This window comes from Staurois parvus, unplaced genomic scaffold, assembly GCF_062004578.1.
Source record: "Staurois parvus isolate SC_StPar_1 unplaced genomic scaffold, SC_StPar_1.0 ptg001130l, whole genome shotgun sequence".
NCBI classification, from domain to species: Eukaryota; Metazoa; Chordata; class Amphibia; order Anura; family Ranidae; genus Staurois; species Staurois parvus.
In genome coordinates this window covers 146,222-171,045 of record NW_028318926.1, presented here as the reverse complement: position 1 = coordinate 171,045, position 24,824 = coordinate 146,222, and the positions used below count along the sequence as shown (strand labels likewise).

At 45.4% G+C, this 24,824-nt stretch overlaps 1 protein-coding gene across 6 annotated transcripts in view; it reads right to left on the bottom strand.

The window, feature by feature from the left end:
• DTNB (dystrobrevin beta) overlaps positions 1-24,824 on the bottom strand; it is a 318,228-nt gene that overhangs the window by 225,837 nt on the left and 67,567 nt on the right. For all 6 annotated transcript variants that reach the window (XM_089659019.1, XM_089659020.1, XM_089659021.1 and 3 more), the window contains exon 5: positions 17,175-17,260. In XM_089659019.1, the coding sequence (XP_089515145.1) occupies positions 17,175-17,260 (86 nt within the window). The remainder of the gene's footprint in view (positions 1-17,174; positions 17,261-24,824) is intronic.

The window sequence follows — 24,824 nt, the reverse complement described above, 5'->3', positions numbered from 1 at the left end:
CGGGGAGACCGGATATAGTGAATGCAGGGTCAGGTGAGACCAGGTATAGTGAATGCAGGGACCGGGGAGACCGGATATAGTGAATGCAGGGTCCGGGGAGACCAGATATAGTGAATGCAGGGTCCGGGGAGACCGGATATAGTGAATGCAGGGTCCGGGGAGACCAGATATAGTGAATGCAGGGTCCGGGGAGAGCGGATATAGTGAATGCAGGGTCCGGGGAGAGCGGATATAGTGAATGCAGGGTCCGGGGAGACCAGATATAGTGAATGCAGGGTCCGGGGAGAGCGGATATAGTGAATGCAGGGACCGGGGAGACCAGATATAGTGAATGCAGGGTCCGGGGAGACCAGATATAGTGAATGCAGGGTCCGGGGAGACCAGATATAGTGAATGCAGGGTCCGGGGAGACCAGATATAGTGAATGCAGGGTCCGGGGAGACCAGATATAGTGAATGCAGGGTCCGGGGAGAGCGGATATAGTGAATGCAGGGTCCGGGGAGACCGGATATAGTGAATGCAGGGTCCGGGGAGAGCGGATATAGTGAATGCAGGGTCCGGGGAGAGCGGATATAGTGAATGCAGGATCCGGGGAGAGCGGATATAGTGAATGCGGGGTCCGGGGAGACCAGATATAGTGAATGCAGGGTCCGGGGAGACCGGATATAGTGAATGCAGGGTTTGGGGAGAGCGGATATAGTGAATGCAGGGTCCGGGGAGACCGGATATAGTGAATGCAGGGTCCGGGGTTAAGTAACACTTTAATGTACCATTACACGCACACCATTTTTCCCATAATGCAGAGCATTATACTAGGCCTCATTTCCAAATGTCTGAAATTACTGCAGCCACCAACCAGATCCAAACCAGATAGAAAAATGACACCTGACGAATGTTATTGGTCGCTGTCCGGTAATACAGGAAGTTCTTATTTCAAATTCTCATTTCCAGATTCTTTTATCAAAAGCATGTCCAGAATAAATGTTATTGGTCGATAAATCATAGCACTGCAGGTCATAACTTAGGATTATGGACCATTCAGAACAAATCTGCGTGCTTTTTCACATTTGCCTATAGTAGCCCCATGCCTTAAGACTTTTTCTCTTTGTGGAAATGGCCTCTTACTCCAGTGCTCTGTGCCCGCAGAGCTGAGTAGTGGCCACACCCCTCATTACAAGCATCCTCACACGGCCGTGTAATTTAGAGAAACAGGGGGGATATGTTTGACGGCACTGGTCATATTATGGAGTGTCCTGGACAGTGTGGTCACCCTCTGTTGCCTACTGGACTTCACAGTCATATTTACATGCACATGCACAACTGCTAGCACATGTGAAAAAATACAGAACAAACTGCATTTAAAATAGTGGGGCACCAAAATGAAAATTCTATGACCGAAACCAAAAATTCAGGATGCATTTGGACGAAAACCGAAATCGAAATGGACAATTTTTATTATATATAATTGTATTATATTAAACTTTTTAACCACCTCCCATCCGGCTGTTGTATATAAACGGCTGGACAGTGGCAGTGCAGAGACAGGTGGCCGTTTATAAACGGCCTCCCCGCACCCTGCTTGTGCGTGCTCCCTGGGAGCGCGCAGCACCGCGATCTGGTGCCCGCTGTGTTCTCTGGACACAGTGGAACACCAATCGTCATACGGGACCTCTGTACGAGGTTCCGATCATGTGATCACTGATTGGCCAATCAGTGATCACATGCAGAGTAGTAAGCAAGGTGTCACTTCTGACATCATTGCTTACTACGTGTGAAATCTGTGAATGATCACAGAGGTCACATGGTACAAGACTATTCACAACAGCCTTGTACCATGCGACAAGCTGTGACCTATCACAGCTTGCACAGTATTTCCCAATGGCTGCAAGAATGCAGCCAGAGAGCAGGAGAAATGATTGTTTTTACAGCCTTTATGGGTGTCAAAGCAATCAGTGTAAAAAAAAAATCATCACCCCCCACAAGTAGCACAGTGTCACCATGGTGACACTGTACTGCTAGGGTGACAGTATGTAAAAAAAAACAAAACATAAATAATAATATAAAAAAATAAAATAAAAATGTAAAAAAAAATGTTTAAAAATTATAATTTTGGGTTATAAACTAATTTGGGTTATTTATTTTTTTACTAAAAAGATAACGGAATAAATTTTGGCCAAGATTTATGATGAAATACTATTTATTTGCAAAATTTTATAAGAAAAACACATTTTTTTCAAAATTTATGGACTTTTTCATTTACATAGCAAAAAAAATAAAAATCCCAGCGGTGAATAAATAACACCAAAATAAAGCTTTATCTGTCTCAAAAAAATGCTAAAAAATTCATATGGGTACAGAGTTGCATGACTGCGCAATTGTCATTCAAAGTGTGATAGCGCTGAAAGCTGAAAATTGCCTGGACAGGAAGGGAGTAAAAGTGTCCAGACAGGAAGGGGTTAATTAATACCATGAATTTAAATGAATATGAATATATTTTCAGCACCTTTTCAGCCAATAGGCTGCTTTCACACTGAGCAGTTTTTGCACCACTTTTGCGTTTTAAAAAAAAAAGGCACAAGAAAAGCTCGAGAAAAACGCATCCCTTTAAATTCAATGTATGTCATCACACTGGTCCACTGCGCTTCTCTTGCAATGTTAAAAATCCTGCTTGCTGCATTTTTAGTGCATACTTGGCAAGAAAAAAAAAAAAAAATACCAAAAACCCACCTCCCCATTGAGGCCTGGTTCACACCAATGCGTTTTTTTAGAGGTTTTTGCAGAAACGCACCACAGTCCGCTTAACATGGTTCCTATGGAACACGTTCACATCTATGCTTTTTTGAGCTGCTGCGTTTTTTGGAAAGGGTCAGAAACTTTTTAAAACGCAAAATGTTGCATTTTTGGTTCAATAGACTCCGATGGAAACTATGCAGAAAATGCATGTAGTGTGGTTTTTTTTTTTTTACACGTTTTCATGCATTTGCCGAGTTTTTGATGCATTTTGCATTTTTAATCTGACCAGCAAAAAGTTGGCAAGAAAAAAAAACAAACGGCATAAAATAAATGCGTCAAAAATGCATGTGCAAAAATGCAAAATGCATCAAAAACACGGCAAATGCATGAAAACATGTAAAAAAAAAAAACATGCTATATGCATTTTCTGCATCGTTTCCATCGAAGTCTATTGAACCAAAAATGCAAAACGCACTGCAAAATGGATAAAACAAACTTCATTGGTGTGAACCAGGCCTGAAATGCATTGAAAACGCACACATGTTGTGTAATTTACTGTATGCCTCCCTTAACAGTAGGTCCTCCTCACCACCCGTCTTATGTCTCTCAATGGGAGCGAGATCTGGGTGTCTCGATTGCGGAGGAGGATTGGCGTAAGGGCCTGGGGGACGGTGGCGAAATGTTCATTCAATACAGTCACTCTTGAGGCAGCCTACAAAGTTCTCCTGCGGTGGCACTGGGTCCCGGCTCGGACTGCTCACTTGAATCCGACTGGCGGAGATAGGTGTTTCCGGAACGGTGGTCAACGAGGGGACGTCTTAAACATTTGGTGGTCGTGCCCACGATTGATAGGCTTCTGGTCTAGGGTTTATGGTTTGCTACAAATTCTATTTCATATTACGGTCCGTAGGGATGCAAGGGTGGCCTTCCTGCATTGTCTAGGTCTCAGCAGAAATTGGCTTCCTACCTATTCATTTCGGCCAAACGTGCTATAGCTCAAGCTTGGAGAACCCCTTCGGTTGTCTTCCAAGGGGTGAAAACCCGGATGAATGCAAGGGTGGCCTTCTTGCATTGTCTAGGTCTCAGCAGAAATTGGCTTCCTACCTATTCATTTCGGCCAAACGTGCTATAGCTCAAGCTTGGAGAACCCCTTCGGTTGTCTTCCAAGGGGTGAAAACCCGGATGAATGCAAGGGTGGCCTTCTTGCATTGTCTAGGTCTCAGCAGAAATTGGCATCCTACCTATTCATTTCGGCCAAACGTGCTATAGCTCAAGCTTGGAGAACCCCTTTGGTTGTCTTCCAAGGGGTGAAGACCCGGATGAATGCTATGTTGATCAATGAACAGATGTCTAGCATTATTCACGATTCTCATGCAAGATTCATTAAGCTTTGGGAACCTTGGATACGTTATTCCTTGCCATCCCTGCCTCCTACTAGTTATGGCCTCTTACAGACGCTGCTTGTGCTAGCCCTGGATCCGTGATTCTTCTAGTTCCCCTTTCCTCCATGTTTTCTTTCTGATTCCCTTTTTTTTTGTTGTTTCATTTTCTTTATCCTTTTTTCTAACCTTTTTTCTTTTCTCTTCTTTTTCCGGTAATATGTTGGATTACTGCTGCTATTATTTGGTTTTGCTTTTTGCCATCCCTCCTTGATGTCATTGGACATTTCGTTATTTGGCTAATACAAGTCAGCAGGATGTATCTGTTTACATGTTATTGTTCTGCTATGCCCCTGCATGGGCGTATCTTGAGCGTGTTGTATTCTTAAAACAAAACTTTCTTAACCACTTCCTGTCCGGACACTTTTACCCCCTTCCTGTCCAGGGCAATTTTCAGCTTTCAGCGATATCACACTTTGAATGACAATTGCACGGTCATGCAACACTGTACCCATATGAATGTTTTACCTTTTTTTTTTAGACAGATAAAGCTTTATTTTGGTGGTATTTATTCACCGCTGGGATTTTTATTTTTTTTGCTATGTAAATGAAAATGTCCAAAAGTTTGAAAAAAAGTGTTTTTCTTATAAAGTTTTGCAAATAAATAATCTTTCATAATAAATCTTGGCCGAAATGTATTCCGTTATCTTTTTAGTAAAAAAAAAAAAAAAGCTAAATTAGTTTATAACCAAAAATTATAATTTTTAAACATTTTTATTTTATTTTTTTATATCATTATTATTGTGTTTTTTTTTTTTACATACTGTCACCCTAGCAGTACAGTGTCACCATGGTGACTTGTGCTACTTGTGGGGGGTGATGAAGATTTTTTTTTTTTTTCTTTTACAGTGATTGCTTTTTCACCCATATAGGATGTAAAAGCAATAATTTCTCTCTCTCTCTGCATTCTTGCAGCCATTGAGAAATACTGAGTGAGCTGTGATAGGTCACAGCTTGTCACATGGTACAAGGCTGTTGTGAATAGCCCTGTACCATGTGACCTCTGTGATCATTCACAGATTTCACACGTAGTAAGCAATGTCACAAGTGACATCTTGCTTACTACTTTGCATGTGATCACTGATTGGCCTATCAGTGATCACATGATCGGGACCTCACACAGAGGTCCCGTCCGACGATCGGTGTTTCACTGTGTCCGGAGGACACAGCGGGCACCAGATCGCTAGAAATGGCGGGTGCCGTTTATGAACGGCAACCCGCCCCTGGAGTGCCACCGTCCTGCCGTTTAAAAACAGCAGGCGGACGGCAAGTGGTTAATAAAAATATTGAAAATATTGAAAAATATTAGCACTTCCGCCTGGCAGTACTAGGGTCGTTGGTTCGTATCCCAGCCACAGCACCTCCTGCCTGGAGCTTGCATGTTCTCCCTGTGCCTGCGTGGGTTTCCTCTGGGTACTCTGGTTTCCTCCCACACTCCAAAGACATGCTGGGAGGTTAATTGGATCCTGTCTAAATTGGCCCTAGTATATGAATGTGAGTTAGGGACCTTAGATTGTACACCCCTTGAGGGTTAGGGACTGATGTGAATGTACAATATACCGTATTTTCCGGCGTATAAGACGACCCCCTACTTTTCCTGCTAAAATATAGGGTTTGAGCTATACTCGCCGTATAAGACTACCCCTCTTCCAACGCACACCAAATAAAAATGAAAAAACATCAGATTTGATTTCAATATGGTATGCTATTTCAGTATGGTATTCCAATGATGGGGTGCTATTCCTCCCACTGATACCAATGATGGAGCACTATTCCTCCCACTGACACCAATGATGGGACACTATTCCTCCCACTGATACCAATGATGGGGCACTATTCCTCCCACTGATACCAATGATGGGGCACTATTCCTCCCCCACTGACACCAATGATGGGGCACTATTCCTCCCACTGATACCAATGATGGGGGACTATTCCTCCCACTGATACCAATGATGGGGCACTATTCCTCCCACTGATACCAATGATGGGGCACTATTCCTCCCACTGATACCAATGATGGGGCACTATTCCTCCTACTGATACCAATGATGGGACACTATTCCTCCCACTGATACCAATGATGGGGCACTATTCCTCCCACTGATACCAATGATGGAGCACTATTCCTCCCACTGACACCAATGATGGAGCACTATTCCTCCCACTGATACCAATGATGGGGTGCTATTCCTCCCACTGACACCAATGATGGAGCACTATTCCTCCCACTGACACCAATGATGGGGCACTATTTCATCCACTGACACCAATGATGGGGCACTATTCCTCCCACTGACACCAATGATGGTGCCCCATGTCAGTAGGAGGAATAGCGCCCCATCATTGGTATCAGTGGCAGGAATTGCGCCCCATCATTGGTGTCAGTGGGAAAAATTGCGCCCCATCATTGGTGTCAGTGGGAGGAATTGCGCCCCATCATTGGTATCAGTGGGGAGAATAGTGCCCCATCATTGGTGTCAGTGGGGAGGAGGAATAGTGCCCCATCGTTGGTGTCAGTGGGGAGGAGGAATAGTGCCCCATCGTTGGTGTCAGTGGGGAGGAGGAATAGTGCCCCATCGTTGGTGTCAGTGGGGGAGGAATAGTGCCCCATCATTGGTATCAGTGGGGAGAATAGTGCCCCATCGTTGGTATCAGTGGGAGGAATAGTGCCCCATCATTGGCATCAGTGGGGAGAATAGTGCCCCATCATTGGTATCAGTGGGAGGAATAGTGCCCCATCGTTGGTGTCAGTGGGAGGAATAGTGCCCCATCGTTGGTGTCAGTGGGGAGAATAGTGCCCCATCATTGGTGTCAGTGGGGGAGGAATAGTGCCCCATCATTGGTATCAGTGGGGAGAATAGTGCCCCATCATTGGTGTCTGTGGGGAGAACAGTGCCTCATCGTTGGTGTCAGTGGGGGAGGAACAGTGCCTCATCGTTGGTGTCAGTGGGGGAGGAACAGTGCCTCATCGTTGGTGTCAGTGTGGAGGAGGAATAGTGCCCCATCGTTAGTGTCAGTGGGGGAGAGGAGCGGCTGCTCCTTCTTCCAGTTCGGCCACTCGATTTTCGCGGGGCCGCTCGGCTCCGCCTCCTCACCGGTGATTGGTCGCCTGTGTGCCTTTCCAGTGCTGGCGCCCAATCACCGGCGAGGAGGCGGAGCCGAGCGGCCGCGTGACCATCGAGCGGCCGAACTGAAAGAAGGAGCAGCCCCGCTTCCTGGACCGGATCGTCGTGGGACCGGAGCCAGGTAAGGTACAGCAGCTCCTCTGCCCACCCCTGTACTTAGTGTCCGTTGGAGGAGGAGGGGGGGGCGGCGCCACCCCTCGAAAAAGTGCCGCCCTGACACGGCTCGCACCGGCGTATAAGACGACCCCCAACTTTTCAGAAGATTTTCAGGGGTTGAAAAGTCGTCTTATACGCCGGAAAATACGGTATATGTAAAAGCGCTGCATAAATTGACGGCACTATATAAATACCTGAAATAAATAATAATAAATATACAGAAAATGCACACATGTTGTGTTTTGACGTGGGGGGATTTTGTCACATGACCTATGAAAACGCCCCCTAAATGTGGTAAAATCGTGCGTTTTCTGCAGCCATTATCTGCATCTTTTTTCCAATCAGCAACATGCCGATAACATTATTTTTGGGGATACATTTCGGCCGCCAATATATCGGTGATTTACACTTTTCTAAAAACACAAAATAATGTATGAAAACAGTACAAAATCCAAGCAAAAAGACATATTAACATCAAATGGGACATTACAGCAGGTTTGCCACTCTTCTTCTATGAAGTATCTATACTATATATCAAAACACTAAAACCTTTATATCATCCGCGTAAAGAACAGAAAATGCTAGCACTACAGGACCACCAAACCATAAATACAAGTTTAATCAGGACAGAAATGTTCCAGGATGTCCAGAAAGTTTCTAGAAACAGATAACTCAGGGACAGTATACGGTTAAAGGCAGACCCTACCTTTAAACAAGGAAGGATAAACATGGATTGATACAAGAAGGTCAGAGGACAAACATGGTATGGTCTTAAGATGAATACAAGAAGGTCTGAGGACAAACATGGTATGGTCTTAAGATGAATACAGGAAGGTCTGAGGACAAACATGGTATGGTCTTACGATGAACACAGGAAGGTCTGAGGACAAGCATGGTATGGTCTTACGATGAATACAAGAAGGTCTGAGGACAAACATGGTATGGTCTTACGATGAATACAAGTAGGTCTGAGGACAAACATGGTATGGTCTTACGATGAATACAAGAAGGTCTGAGGACAAGCACGGTATGGTCTTACGATGAATACAGGAAGGTCCGAGGACAAACATGGTATGGTCTTACAATGAATATAAGAAGGTCTGAGGACAAACATGGTATGGTCTTACGATAAATACAGGAAGGTCTGAGAACAAACATAGTTTGGTCTTACGATGAATACAGGAAGGTCTGAGGACAAATATGGTATGGTCTTACAATGAATACAGGAAGGTCTGAGGACAAACATGGTATGGTCTTACAATGAATACAGGAAGGCCTGAGGACAAACATGGTATGGTCTTACGATGAAACCAGGAAGGTCTGAGGACAAACATGGTATGGTCTTACGATGAATACAGGAAGGTCCGAGGACAAACATGGTATGGTCTTACAATGAATATAAGAAGGTCTGAGGACAAACATGGTATGGTCTTACGATGAATACAGGAAGGTCTGAGAACAAACCTAGTTTGGTCTTATGATGAATACAGGAAGGTCTGAGGACAAATATGGTATGGTCTTACAATGAATACAGGAAGGTCTGAGGACAAACATGGTATGGTCTTACGATGAATACAGGAAGGCCTGAGGACAAACATGGTATGGTCTTACGATGAATACAGGAAGGTCTGAGGACAAACATGGTATGGTCTTACAATGAATACAAGAAGGTCTGAGGACAAACATGGTATGGTCTTACAATGAATACAGGAAGGCCTGAGGACAAATATGGTATGGTCTTACGATGAAACCAGGAAGGTCTGAGGACAAACATGGTATGGTCTTACAATGAATACAAGAAGGTCTGAGGACAAACATGGTATGGTCTTACAATTAATACAGGAAGGCCTGAGGACAAACATGGTATGATCTTACGATGAATACAGGAAGGTCTGAGGACAAACATAGTATGGTCTTACGATGAATACAAGAAGGTCTGAGGACAAACATGGTATGGTCTTACGATGAATACAAGAAGGTCCGAGGACAAACATGGTATGGTCTTACGATGAATACAGGAAGGTCTGAGGACAAACATGGTATGGTCTTACGATGAATACAAAAAGGTCCGAGGACAAACATGGCATGGTCTTACGATGAATACAGGAAGGTCTGAGGACAAACATGGTATGGTCTTACGATGAATACAAGAAGGTCCAAGGACAAACATGGTATGGTCTTACAATGAATACAAGAAGGTCCAAGGACAAACATGGTATGGTCTTACAAGGAATACAAGACGGTCTGAGGACAAACATGGTATGGTCTTACAATGAATATAAGAAGGTCTGAGGACAAACATGGTATGGTCTTACGATAAATACAGGAAGGTCTGAGAACAAACATAGTTTGGTCTTACGATGAATACAGGAAGGTCTGAGGACAAATATGGTATGGTCTTACAATGAATACAGGAAGGTCTGAGGACAAACATGGTATGGTCTTACAATGAATACAGAAAGGTCTGAGGACAAACATGGTATGGTCTTACAATGAATACAGGAAGGTCTGAGGACAAACATGGTATGGTCTTACAATGAATACAAGAAGGTCTGAGGACAAACATGGTATGGTCTTACAATGAATACAAGAAGGTCTGAGGACAAACATGGTATGGTCTTATGATAAATACAGGAAGGTCTGAGAACAAACATAGTTTGGTCTTATGATGAATACAGGAAGGTCTGAGGACAAACATGGTATGGTCTTACGATGAATACAGGAAGGTCTGAGGACAAACATGGTATGGTCTTACGATGAATACAGGAAGGTCTGAGGACAAACATAGTATGGTCTTACGATGAATACAGGAAGGTCTGAGGACAAACATGGTATGGTCTTACGATGAATACAGGAAGGTCTGAGGACAAACATGGTATGGTCTTACGATGAATACAGGAAGGTCTGAGGACAAACATGGTATGGTCTTACGATGAATACAGGAAGGTCTGAGGACAAACATGGTATGGTCTTACAATGAATACAGGAAGGTCTGAGGATAAACATGGTATGGTCTGACGATGAATACAGAAAGGTCTGCGAACAAACATGGTATGGTCTTACAATGAATACAGAAAGGTCTGAGGACAAACATGGTATGGTCTTACAATGAATACAAGAAGGTCTGAGGACAAACATGGTATGGTCTTACGATGAATACAGGAAGGTCTGAGGACAAACATGGTATGGTCTTACAATGAATACAGGAAGGTCTGAGGACAAACATGGTATGGTCTTACGATGAATACAGGAAGGTCCGAGGACAAACATGGTATGGTCTTACAATGAATACAGGAAGGTCTGAGGACAAACATGGTATGGTCTGACGATGAATACAGAAAGGTCTGCGAACAAACAAGGTATGGTCTTATGATGAATAAAGGTCGGTTTGAGGACAAACACATTCTGGTCTGAGGACAAACATGGTATGGTCTAAGGATGACTACATCAAGGTCTCAGGATAAACCTGCTACAGTCCAAGGAAAAAGGCAGTATGGTCCAAAAATAAACATGAGGGTTTTAAGATACTTATGACAGGGTCTCCGAGGATAACCACATTCAGTTTGATAATTACAGTAGGGTCTGAGGATAAATATGATTTGCTGTGATTATAAACAAGGGAGGGTCATTGAATAAACATGGCATACATGGTAAGCTTTGAGTAAAAACATGGTACAGTTGTAAGGTGTGGGGATAAACTTGGAAGGGTCTTAGATTTATGCATGGAAGGGTATTGTCCACGGTATGGACAAAAGATAAACATAGCACGGTCTGAGGACGAACATGGTACAGAATAAGGATGGCAGGGCGTTAGGGTAAACAAGGTACAATTTATGAATAAACATTGAATGTTCTAAGGATAAACCTGGTATGGTCTAAGGATAAACATGATGTGGTCCTAGTACAAACATGGCATGGTAGGATTATAAACACAGTAGGGTCTAAGGACTAACATGGTAGGGGTCTGTTGGTAACGAATGCAGGCATGGCGACAAAACCTGTAGGGTTGAAGGTTAAACCCACAAAGGGTCTGAGGATAAACATGGTATGATCTTAGGATAACCATGGCAGGGTTTGACAATAAACACGGTAATCTCTTAGGATCAAAGCTAAATTCTAGGAATTAAGCTCCATTGTAAAAAGTGTAGGCATACTATGACTTAGAGATAAGTCCAGGAGATGTCATAGACCTCCTTGAACCTATTATTAACACCTGACAGGTTCATTGTACTCTGTGAGGATGGCTATCGCTGTAGTTCTGGGACCCTGCCGCTGATCTTTCTAGTCTCAGCATCTTCAGTCGCTGCAGCTCCTATGACCGCCACTCTTACTCTCCTTCCCCATCACAGAACGTTGGTAATATGTGAACACTTCACAAAATACAAAGGCTTCTGTGAATGGCCAGCAGAGAGGAGAGACGGGCATAGCTGCTCTGTGTGCTTCTCTCTTCTCACACCCTGGAGTGACTCTCTGGCAGAGCAATAAACCAGTCAGATGTAAATAATAGAGAGAAGTCCAGGAGATGTTATGCACCTCACTAGATTTAACTCATAGTGTGCCTTCACATTTTGCAAAGTGTCCGAATGCCTAGAATTACGCTTTAACGTGAGAGGTTCTGATGATATCCATGGCAAGGTCTGAGAATAAGTAAGGCCTGAGGATACCCCAATAGGTAGGAAAAAAACACAGTACAGCATCTAAAGATAACCCAGGAAGGGTCTGAGGGTGGATATAGTAAGATCTAAGGATGGGAAGAGCTTGTAGTTTTGGTTGAGTGGCCAGTTATTCCTTACTAGGTCTAGGGAAGAAGACATGGTTAGGTGTCTGGATTCTATGTTGGACTCAACAACCCACGCAGTCCAACATAGGCCAGTGAAGTACATCTCACCAGATGTGTATTACGGTGTTAGAGCATTTAACAGTGCCTAATACATGTTAAATAGATCTGTTTATAGGTGGCAGAGTGATGTTAGTAGGACATACATACAACTCTACACACCAACCTGACCACTGGCTCTCCAGCAGAGGGCGCTGGCCGAATGAAAATATTCTCTGGAGTCTAGTGGGAGATAAAATATTAATTAAGAACGATGTCGACTTGAATTCTATACTGACATTGGAGGTTATTTACTAAAACTACATGGTGCAAAATCTGGTGCTGCATTGCACAGAAACCAATCGGCTTCCACGTTTCATTGTCAAAGATTAAAGTGTTAATAAACCCCGAACCCTGCATTCACTATATCTGGTCTCCCCGGACCCCGCATTCACTATATCCGCTCTCCCTGGACCCCGCATTCACTATATCCGCTCTCCCCGGACCCCGCGTTCACTATATCCGCTCTCCCCGGACCCCGCATTCACTATATCCGCTCTCCCCGGACCCTGCACAGACCCTGCATTCACTATATTCGGTCTCCCTGGACCCTGCATTCACTATATCCGGTCTCCCCGGACCCTGCATTCACTATATCCGGTCTCCCTGGACCCTGCATTCAGGGGTCATGCAGTCTCATAGGACAGTGAGAGGAGAATGAAAACTCCTCCTACAAGCTTTAACCAGTGCTCTGCTAGACTGCTCTAACTGCTGATGAGAAAATATATTTATCGGTTTATATTTACTAAAATAATTGCATCTCCATGTTCTGTGTACTCTGGGAGACCGGATATAGTGAATGCAGGGTCCGGGGAGACTAGATATAGTGAATGCAGGGTCCTGGGAGACCAGATATAGTGAATGCAGGGTCCTGGGAGACCGGATATAGTGAATGCAGGGTCCGGGGAGACCAGATATAGTGAATGCAGGGTCCGGGGAGACCAGATATAGTAAATGCAGGGTCCGGAAAGACCAGATATAGTGAATGCAGGGTCCGGGGAGACCGGATATAGTGAATGCAGGGTCCGGGGAGAGCGGATATAGTGAATGCAGGGTCCGGGGAGAGCGGATATAGTGAATGCAGGGTCCGGGGAGAGCGGATATAGTGAATGCAGGGTCCGGGGAGAGCGGATATAGTGAATGCAGGGTCCGGGGAGAGCGGATATAGTGAATGCAGGGTCCGGGGAGAGCGGATATAGTGAATGCAGGGTCCGGGGAGAGCGGATATAGTGAATGCAGGGTCCGGGGAGAGCGGATATAGTGAATGCAGGGCCCGGGGAGAGCGGATATAGTGAATGCAGGGCCCGGGGAGAGCGGATATAGTGAATGCAGGGTCCGGGGAGAGCGGATATAGTGAATGCAGGGTCCGGGGACAGCGGATATAGTGAATGCAGGGTCCGGGGAGAGCGGATATAGTGAATGCAGGGTCCGGGGAGAGCGGATATAGTGAATGCAGGGTCCGGGGAGACCGGATATAGTGAATGCGGGGTCCGGGGAGACCGGATATAGTGAATGCGGGGTCCGGGGAGACCGGATATAGTGAATGCGGGGTCCGGGGAGACCTGATATAGTAAATGCGGGGTCCGGGGAGAGCGGATATAGTGAATGCAGGGTCCGGGGAGACCTGATATAGTGAATGCAGGGTCCGGGGAGAGCGGATATAGTGAATGCAGGGTCCGGGGAGACCGGATATTGTGAATGCAGGGTCGGGGGAGACCAGATATAGTGAATGCAGGGTCCGGGGAGACCAGATATAATGAATGCAGGGTCCTGGGAGACCGGATATATTGAATGCTGGGTCCGGGGAGACCAGATATAGTGAATGCAGGGTCCGGGGAGACCAGATATAGTGAATGCAGGGTCCGGGGAGACCAGATATAGTGAATGCAGGGTCCGGGGAGACCAGATATAGTGAATGCAGGGTCCGGGGAGACCAGATATAGTGAATGCTGGGTCCGGGGAGACCAGATATAGTGAATGCAGGGTCCGGGGAGACCGGATATAGTGAGGGCAGGGTCCGGGGAGACCGGATATAGTGAGGGCAGGGTCCGGGGAGACCGGATATAGTGAATGCAGGGTCCGGGGAGACCGGATATAGTGAATGCAGGGTCCGGGGAGACCGGATATAGTGAATGCAGGGTCCGGGGAGACCGGATATAGTGAATGCAGGGTCCGGGGAGAGCGGATATAGTGATTGCAGGGTCCGGGGAGAGCGGATATAGTGAATGCAGGGCCCGGGGAGAGCGGATATAGTGAATGCAGGGTCCGGGGAGAGCGGATATAGTGAATGCAGGGCCCGGGGAGAGCGGATATAGTGAATGCAGGGTCCGGGGAGAGCGGATATAGTGAATGCAGGGTCCGGGGAGAGCGGATATAGTGAATGCAGGGTCCGGGGAGAGCGGATATAGTGAATGCAGGGTCCGGGGAGAGCGGATATAGTGAATGCAGGGTCCGGGGAGACCGGATATAGTGAATGCAGGGTCCGGGGAGACCTGATATAGTAAATGCAGGGTCCGGGGAGAGCGGATATAGTGAATGCAGGGTCCTGGGAGAGCGGATATAGTGAATGCAGGGTCCGGGGAGACCAGATATTGTGAATGCAGGGTCCGGGGAGAGCGGATATAGTGAATGCAGGGTCCGGGGAGACCTGATATAGTGAATGCAGGGTCCGGGGAGAGCGGATATAGTGAATGCAGGGTCCGGGGAGACCAGATATTGTGAATGCAGGGTCCGGGGAGACCGGATATAGTGAATGCAGGGTCCGGGGAGACCAGATATAGTGAATGCAGGGTCCGGGGAGAGCGGATATAGTGAATGCAGGGTCCGGGGAGACCAGATATTGTGAATGCAGGGTCGGGGGAGACCAGATATAGTGAATGCAGGGTCCGGGGAGACCAGATATAGTGAATGCAGGGTCCGGGGAGACCAGATATAGTGAATGCAGGGTCCGGGGAGACCAGATATAGTGAATGTAGGGTCTGGGGAGAGCAGATATAGTGAATGCAGGGTCCGGGGAGAGCAGATATAGTGAATGTAGGGTCCGGGGTTTAGTAACACTTTAAAGCAACCTCACGCTCCTGGCGAAAAAAAAAAAAGAATGGTAGTGCAGCAGCTTGTTTGCAGACTCCATAAAGGAGACTAAGTGGGTTTAAGTCTTGTTTATAGCATTAGGGCTCGTTCACACCCCATGCAGTCCAGTTTTTTTCTGCATCAAAAATGCATGCACAGTGTTTTCCATGTATTCCAATGTTCACACCAGTGAAGTCATTTCCAGTACAGAAAAAAAAAGTAGAACGTGCTGCTTTTTTTTCTGCACAGAGCTGTACTGGAACACAGAAAAACGCACCAAAAATGCACTGAAACAGAGCGTGGCATGAACAGTACAGCAGAAATGCATCCGTAGTGTGTTTTTGAGGTGTGAACTGACCCTTAGTGTTTTAGGTAGCATTTCCATTAAAGGCTTAGTCTGAACAGAGTGTGCATGTTCTCCCACTTTCATGGGTTAATGAGACTGAACTGTGAACTAGGGCACTGATGTGCATTGGATGTGTAACAAACACCAAGCAACATGCAGTGTAAATGTTTCACCAGCAGAGGGAGACAACGCAGCACCTTTGCACTGTCTCTGCTATTATACACAATAGTGAGTACTGCAAAGGATTTGTGAGCCGGCTTTGTGCTAAAATTATGAAAATAGGAAGGTACATTAACCCCTTCCTGTCTAAGCGTAAAACAAATCTTAATGCCTAAGCACAATTTTGCAATGTTGACGTGTGTTAGTAATACCGTACATATCAACACAACTACTTTGTGCATCCAGGTGGATTATACCACGCTTTTCTTTCGGGACAAATTGGGCTTTCATTTGGTGGTAAATGGTAATGGAGATCTCCTGGATTTTTTTTTTTATCAAAGGAAAACTGACCCAAAATAGTGTAAAAAAAAAAAAAATCTATATATATATTTTTAATTTAGTTGTATATTTCTTGCTACTACCATAACCAACCACCAAAGAACAACCCAAAATATATACTCTCCTGCTCCTGACAATCGCAGAGATACCATATATGTGTGTGTGTGTGTGTGTGTGTGTGTGTTAGTAGTTGTTTGTACCCGTAGTACGGCCCAGAAAACAATAGTGAGCAATTTGCTTTTTTTTTTTTTTTTAATACTGACACTGACACTAATATAAAAGAAAAAAAACCTGAACTGACCCTGACTTTGATCCAAACACTAACCCTGGCACTGACCTAGGTCAATCCTTCATCTAGGTATTAATATTTATTTATTTAAAAATTATTATTTATTTATTATTTTATTAAATTTTTTTACACTTCTTTTCTCTCTGTATCTCACAATGTATCTCTCTCCTCCATTCAAAAAGAGAAAACAAGGGGGGGCAGGCTTTAGGGTGACTGATCACTGTGATATCCAATCAGAGGCTTTCACAGCAATCATGTGACCCGGAATCAGGAGTTCTGGTTCCTGATCATCAGAACTCACACCCCGGTCTCTGTGCTGGGAGTGCGCCGCGCTCCCAGCACAAAGACAGGTACACAAGTTAGCAACCCCATGGAAAAAAAAAAGCCCAGTCCAGTGGGGCCGCTAATTTGCGTACACTCGAAGCCAAGGCGCTATAGCTCCTCAGAGGTAGGTAGTCATGTCATTGGTTCTATGTATTCTGCAAATCATTGCAGAATATGCATTCCAGTATATAAATAAGGGACATCATTCTGGGAGGTCATCACTCCAAGAAAAACCACCAAACTTCTGTACCACCAGCGTCTGCGATCATTTCTCCAGTTCAAAGGATGGAGTACGGCACTGTGTCCCCAAACTTACATCGTAGCTTGTCCAGGATCTTCCCACCACACATGGTCGCCAAGATGGCTTTCACTGAGAAGACGGTCAGTTTTCCATGGCCCTCACTGCAAGACACACAGGACACAGTCATTGGAGAGATCAACATTCAGCAAAACATTTCCCAAACTTTATGGACATGTACTAACATTCTGATAGGAGTTTAACTGCATCCCTACCACCATACGAAAATATTTGGCCTGGTATGGAAACAGTTATACCGGGAACAAGGTTGAGGCTAAAACCATGATCCTAGTATCATTTCTAACTGTAGGCGATTCTCTTTTGAGAAAAGTAATCCAAGCAACTAAGCAGCCGCCGGATTACTTTTACAGATGGTGGAAGGGGGTTCTCACTGCAGGAGCGGTCATTGGTGACATAAACATCCAGCAAAACATTTCTCAAACTTCATGGACATGTACTAATGACCTGATATGAGTTTAACCGTCCATGTGTCTGTCTCTCTCTCTCTCTCTCTCTCTCTCTCTCTCTCTCTCTCTCTCTCTCTCTCTCTCTCTCTATATATATATATATATATATATATACACACACACACACACAGTGGGGCAAAAAAGTATTTAGTCAGCCACCAATTGTGCAAGTTCTCCCACTTAAAAAGATGAGAGAGGCCTGTAATTGGCATCATAGGTAGACCTCAACTATGAGAGACAAAATGAGAAAAAAAATCCAGACAATCACATTGGCTGATTTGGAAAGAATTTATTTGCAAATTATGGTGGAAAATAAGTATTTGGTCAATATCAAAAGTTCATCTCAATACTTTGTTATATATCCTTTGTTGGCAATGACAGAGGTCAGACGTTTCCTGTAAGTCTTCACAAGGTTGGCACACACTGTTGCTGGTATGTTGGCCCATTCCTCCATGCAGATCTCCTCTAGAGCAGTGATGTTTTGGGGCTGTCGCTGGGCAACACAGACTTTCAACTCCCTCCAAAGGTTTTCTATGGGGTTGAGATCTGGAGACTGGCTAGGCCACTCCAGGACCTTGAAATGTTTCTTACGAACCCACTCCTTCGTTGCCCGGGCGGTATGTTTGGGATCATTGTCATGTTGGAAGACCCAGCCATGTATCATCTTCAATGTCCTTGCTGATGGAAGGAGGTTTGCACTCAAAATCTCACGATACATGGCCCCATTCATTCTGTCCTGTACATGGATCAGTCGTCCTGGTCCCTTTGCGGAGAAACAGCCCCAAAGCATGATGTTGCCACCCCCATGCTTCACAGTAGGTATGGTGTTCTTTGGAAGCAACTCAGCATTCTCTCTCCTCCAAACACGACGAGTTGTGTTTCTACCAAACAGTTCTATTTTGGTTTCATTCTCCCAATCCTCTTCTGGATCATCCAAATGCTCTCTAGCAAACTTCAGATGGGCCCGGACATGTACTGGCTTAAGCAGGGGGACACGTCTGGCACTGCAGGATCTGAGTCCCTGGTGGCGTAGTGTGTTACTGATGGTAGCCTTTGTTACGTTGGTCCCAGCTTTCTGCAGGTCATTCTCTAGATCCCCCGTGTGGTCCTGGGATTTTTGCTCACCATTCTTGTGATCATTTTGACCCCACGGGGTGAGATGTTGCGTGGAGCCCCAGATGGAGGGAGATAATCAGTGGTCTTGTATGTCTTCCATTTTCTAATTATTGCTCCCACGGTTGATTTGTTCACACCAAGCTGCTTGCCTATTGTAGATTCAGTCTTCCCAGCCTGGTGCAGGTCTACAATTTTGTTTCTGGTGTCCTTCGACAGCTCTTCAGTCTTCACCATAGTGGAGTTTGGAGTGTGACTGTTTGAGGTTGTGGACAGGTGTCTTTTATACTGATAACAAGTTCAAACAGGTGCCAATGATACAGGTAATGAGTGCAGGACAGAGGAGCCTCTTAAAGAAGAAGGTACAGGTCTGTGAGAGACATAACAAAGGAGTAGCCCACACCTGGCCATGAAACTGATTTTGATTCAATTGTCCAATTACTTTTGCTCCCTTAAAAAAGGGGGGGATGGCCACTCTTAAGAGCTGTAATTCCTAAACCCTTCCTCCAATCTGGATGTACATACCCTCAAATTAAACCTGAGAGTGCGCACTTTCAGCCCATATCCATTATACAACTATAGCTTGAATATGTTTTGGAAAACACCTGAAAAAAAATAAAACTCTGCCTGTGTCCAAATATATATAGACATAACTGTATATCGCCTGGTATGGAAACAGTTATTCCAGGATCATGGTTGAGGTTAAAACCATGATCCCAGTATTGGTGATTCCCTTGAGTAAGTGTAATACGAGTGAATAAGCAGCCGCTGGATTACTTTTACAGGTGGTGGAAGAGGGTTCCCACCCCCTTTCCATCGCCACCTTTACCGGGTTCTCCTGTGCGATAGGAGAGCCCAGTAAGGATGCAACCAGCGGCATCCAGCTCCGGGCACACAGTTCCGTCCACTGTGTGATGTCAGAAACTGGAAGCGACGATGATTTAGTCACTTCCGGTTTTGACTCTTCATTTACTGGCCGCTTACCAGCCAGTGAAGCAGCCAATCAGACCGATATGTGTCCGACTGGCGGCATTAGAGGCTTGACGAGAGATCGGTGGTCTAACAGACTCCAGATCCCTCCATAAAGAGTACCTGTAACTGCCCATTGCTGTCACAAGGGATGTTTACATTCCTTGTGACAGTAATGAAAGTGATCAAAAAAAAAAAAAAAAGAAGAAAGAAACAGTGTACAAATAAATAATAAAATTATTTTTTTTTTAAAAAAAACCTTTTTCCCGTGCTCACACACAAACATGAACACATGCGTCACGCCCACACGCCCGCACATATATGTAAACAGTGATCGGACTACATGTGAGGTGTCCCCGTGAAGAGCAATAATTCTAGAACTCCTCTGCCACTCTAAACTGGTAACCTGTAAAGGCTTTTAAAGCGCTGCCTATGGATAATTTAAAGTACTGTAGTTTGTCGCCATTCCACGAGCAATTTTAAAGCGTGACATGTTTGGTATCCATTTACTCGGAGTAAAACAATCTCATTTCACATATATCTGTATACCATATGACCACACTAAAAACCACAAATTGAGGGATTCATATCATAGCAATATCACTGATTTAGGATATGATTCATAAGATGTTTTCAAAAAATAGGATACATTATTGTAGCACAGTACTTCTTTTGAAGGTTTTCGTTGGTGGGGTCACATTCAATGCATTGCAGCAACATTAATCACTAGCCTACAGGGCACTTGTACCCCCTTCCTGCCCAGGGCAATTTCCAGCTTTCAGCGCTGTCACACTTTGAATGACAATTGCGCGGTCATGCAACACTGTACCCATATGAAATTCTTATTTTTTTGTGAAAGATACAGCTTTATTTTGGTGGTATTTAATCACCTCGGGGTTTTTTATTCTTTCTTAAACAAACCAAAAACCACTGAAAATTGTGAAAAAAAAAGTTTTTTCTTAGTTTTTGTTATAAAATTTAGTAAATAAGTGATTTTTCTCCTTCGCAGATGTGCGCTAATGAGGCGGCACTGATAGGCTGCACTGATAGGTGGCACTGATGGGCATTGACAGGCATCACTGATGGGCACTGAAAGGCAGCACTGATATATGGCATTGATAGGTGGCACTGTCTGGCACTGTTAGGCGGCAATGATAGGTAGCACAGACGGGCACTGATAGGCGGCACTGACTGGCACTCATAGGTGGCATTGACTGGCAGCACTGATAGGTGGCACTGATTGGCACTGATAGGTGGCACTGAAAGGAAGCTCAGATGGGCACTGATATGTGGCATTGATGTGCACTGGTAGGCACTGATATGTGGCACTGATGGGCACTGGCAGGTGGCATAGATGAGCTCCGAGAGCTGGCACCGATGGACACTGACAGGTGGCGCTGCTGGGGCTACACAGATCATCAGGGCACACTGATCATCAGTGCTCTGATGATCAGTGTACATGTCCCCTCCGAAGATTACCGGCTCTCCTCTCCTTACAAGCTGTCAGCGTGACAGCTGGAGAGGAGAGAAATGCTGATAACCAGCATTTCTCTGTTTACATGCGATCATCTGTGATTGGACACAGCTTATCACATGACCGAGCCGACATCTTCGGCTCTTTCCGTGGATCGGTGATCCGCTGTGTCCGAGGGACATAGCGCACCGTCGATCGCCGTGCTGCACGCTCCTGGAGCCGCGCATGCGTGGTGAGAATGGGACAACGTCATATGACGTCCTCCCAGAACGAGAGAACCACCTTGTGTCCGTCATTGGACTATATGGCGGGCAGCAGGCGGTTAAAATACTGGACGATTACTAAAAAGTATTATTTATTAAGGTTGCGCAGAGAATACATATTAATATTTACTTGGTGTAACATCATCTTTTATATTTTACCAAAAAATGTGGTATTGTATTGTGTTCTTTAACCACATGCCGCCCAGCCACTGTAGAAATACGGCGGCAGGGCGGCACGGGCAGGCAAAACCACGTTTTAAAACATGTGTTTTGTAAACAGGTTGGGGGCGTGCGTGAGGCGCGCAGCCGCCCTACCTTTCCTGCCGATCACAGCCGCGGATGTCTGTCGCCGGGTCACAGCCGATCGTTACCGGCTATGTCCCGGCGATCGGCGGCAATCGCTGACAGAGAGCACAGCTGCAGTAGCTGTGATCTCTGTCAGTTCCCTGACAGCTCCAGGACAAGCTGATCGGGACAGAAGAGTTTCTCTCTCCCGATCAGCGGTGTTCCCTGCAGTACACCCCCCCCGCCCCCTAGTAAAACACTCCCCCTCACACAGTTAACCCTTCCCTGAATAATAAACTTAACCCCTTCCTCCCCAGTGCCATTAGTACAGTGTCAGTGTTTTTTTTTTTCTTTGCACTGATCACTGTATTGGTGTCATTGGGGATGTCAGTGACCCCAAGTCAGTACCCCCCAAAGTCAGAATGTCCGCCGCAGTCCCGCCATAAGTCGCTGATCGCCGCCATAAGTCGCTGATCGCCGCCATTATTAGTATAAAAAAAAACCTAAAAATCCCAGTATCTTTCCCGCCATTTGTAAACGCTATAACTTTCACGTAAACCAATTAATTTACACGTATTGGGTTTTTTTTTTAGCAAAGACATGTCGCAGAATGCATTTTGGCAGAAATTTATGACTAATTTTGATTTTTAAATTTTTTTTTACTGGACATGTTTTATAGCAAAAAGTCCAAAATATTGTTTTTTTTTCTCAAAATTGTCAGCCTTTTTTTTTATAGCGCAAAAAATAAAAACCGCAAAGGCGATCAAATACCACCAAAAGAAAGCTCAATTTGTGGGAAAAAAAGGATGTAAATTTCATTTATGTACCGTATTGCATGACTGCGCAATTGTCTGTTAAACTAGCGCAGCGCTGTTTAGCAGAAAAATGGCGTAAATTGCAGTATCTATACCAGGGGTGTCCAAACTTTTTTGGAAGAGTGCCAGATTTGATGAAGTGAACATGTGCGAGGGCCGACCATTTTGCCCGACATTCTGATGAACCATTAACATTAAATGCAAATGAACTATTTTATGCAAAAGTTTATTGAAAACGGCATACTTTTCATTTTGTGACTTGGATGACAAATCTAAACAGGTGTTAAATCACTCTGCCAGCACAGGGAGAAGGAAAGCCCAAATCTCGCGAGATTTGGGCTTTGTTTCTCCTTGCACTGTCTGATGACGTCAAGCGATCCTGAGCACCAATCCATTATAGCCCAAATTGATACCGTATTTTTCGCTCCATAAGACGCACCTAGGTTTTAGAGGCGAAAAACAGGAAAAAAAAATTCTGAACCAATGGACTGCAGACATAGTACAGGAGATGACCAGAGACTGCGGACACAGTACAGGAGATGACCAGAGACTGAGGACACAGTACAGGGGATGACCAGAGACTGCGGACACAGTACAGGAGATGACCAGAGACTGCGGACATAGTACAGGAGATGACCAGAGACTGCGGACACAGTACAGGAGATGGCCAGAGACTGCGGACATAGTACAGGAGATGGCCAGAGACTGCGGACACAGTACAGGAGATGGCCAGAGACTGCGGACACAGTACAGGAGATGGCCAGAGACTGCGGACACAGTACAGGAGATGGCCAGAGACTGCGGACACAGTACAGGAGATGGCCAGAGACTGCGGACACAGTACAGGAGATGGCCAGAGACTGCGGACACAGTACAGGAGATGACCAGAGACTGCGGACACAGTACAGGAGATGACCAGAGACTGCGGACACAGTACAGGAGATGACCAGAGACTGCGGACACAGTACAGGAGATGACCAGAGACTGCGAACACAGTACAGGGGATGACCAGAGTCTGCGGACACAGTACAGGAGATGACCAGAGACTGCGGACACAGTACAGGAGATGACCAGAGACTGCGGACACAGTACAGGAGATGACCAGAGACTGCGGACACAGTACAGGGGATGACCAGAGTCTGCGGACACAGTACAGGAGATGACCAGAGACTGCGGACACAGTACAGGAGATGACCAGAGACTGCGGACACAGTACAGGGGATGACCAGAGACTGCGGACATAGTACAGGAGATGACCAGAGACTGCGGACATAGTAAATAATGGTAAATGGTAGCCCCAGTAGTAATTCCCTGCGCACCACCTGGGATCACTCGGCCCACGTTCCGGACCCCACAGATGAGCTGCCCAATATATAACTTACGGCCCTCCACTAGTGATTCTGCGAACGCCACTGAGGACTCCAGGGATCTGTCGAGCGGGAATTGACGTCATCAGCCGGCACACAGAGAAGGAAAGCAGAAATCTCACGAGATCTCGGACGTCGCGAGATTTGGGCTCTCCTTCCTGCACCAGCTGATGATGTCAAGAGATCGCTGGAGTCCTCAGTAGCTTTCAGGGAATCACTACCGGGGGCCGTAAGTTATGTATTTGGGTAGCTCACCTGTGGGGCCGTTTCAGTCCGGAACGCGGGCCGCAATTGGCCCGCGGGCCGGACTTTGGACATGCCTGATCTATACCATAGTTTGTAGACGCTATAACTTCCACGCAAAGCAATCAATATACACTTATTGGGATTTTTTTACCAAAAACATGGAGCAGAATATATTTTGGCCTAAATTTATAACCAACTTTGAGTTTACTATATATTTTTTATAGCTGAAAGCAAAAAATATTGTTTTTCTTCAAAATTTTTGGCCTTTTTTTGTTTATAGCGTGAAAAATAAAAAGCGCACAGGTGATCAAATACCACCGAAAGAAAGCTCTCTATTTGTGTGAAAAAAAGGACGTAAATTTTGTTTGGGTGCAGCATTGCATGACCGCGCAATTATCAGTTGAATTAGTGCAGCGCCAAGTAACAAAAAGAGGCCTGGTCATTAAGGGGGGTAAATCCTCTGGAGCTCAAGTGGTTAAAATAAAAATAAAAAAAACTGCTGCGCAACTACTGTGGGACATAAAAAAATTGCAACACCCATCATTTAATTCTCTAGAGCACAAGTGTCAAACACAAGGCCCATGGGCCGAATCTGACCCTCCAGGCTATTTCATGTGGCCCTTGCACCTCACCTGCATGTACCCTTTTGTCTCCGCCCCCACCTTGTCT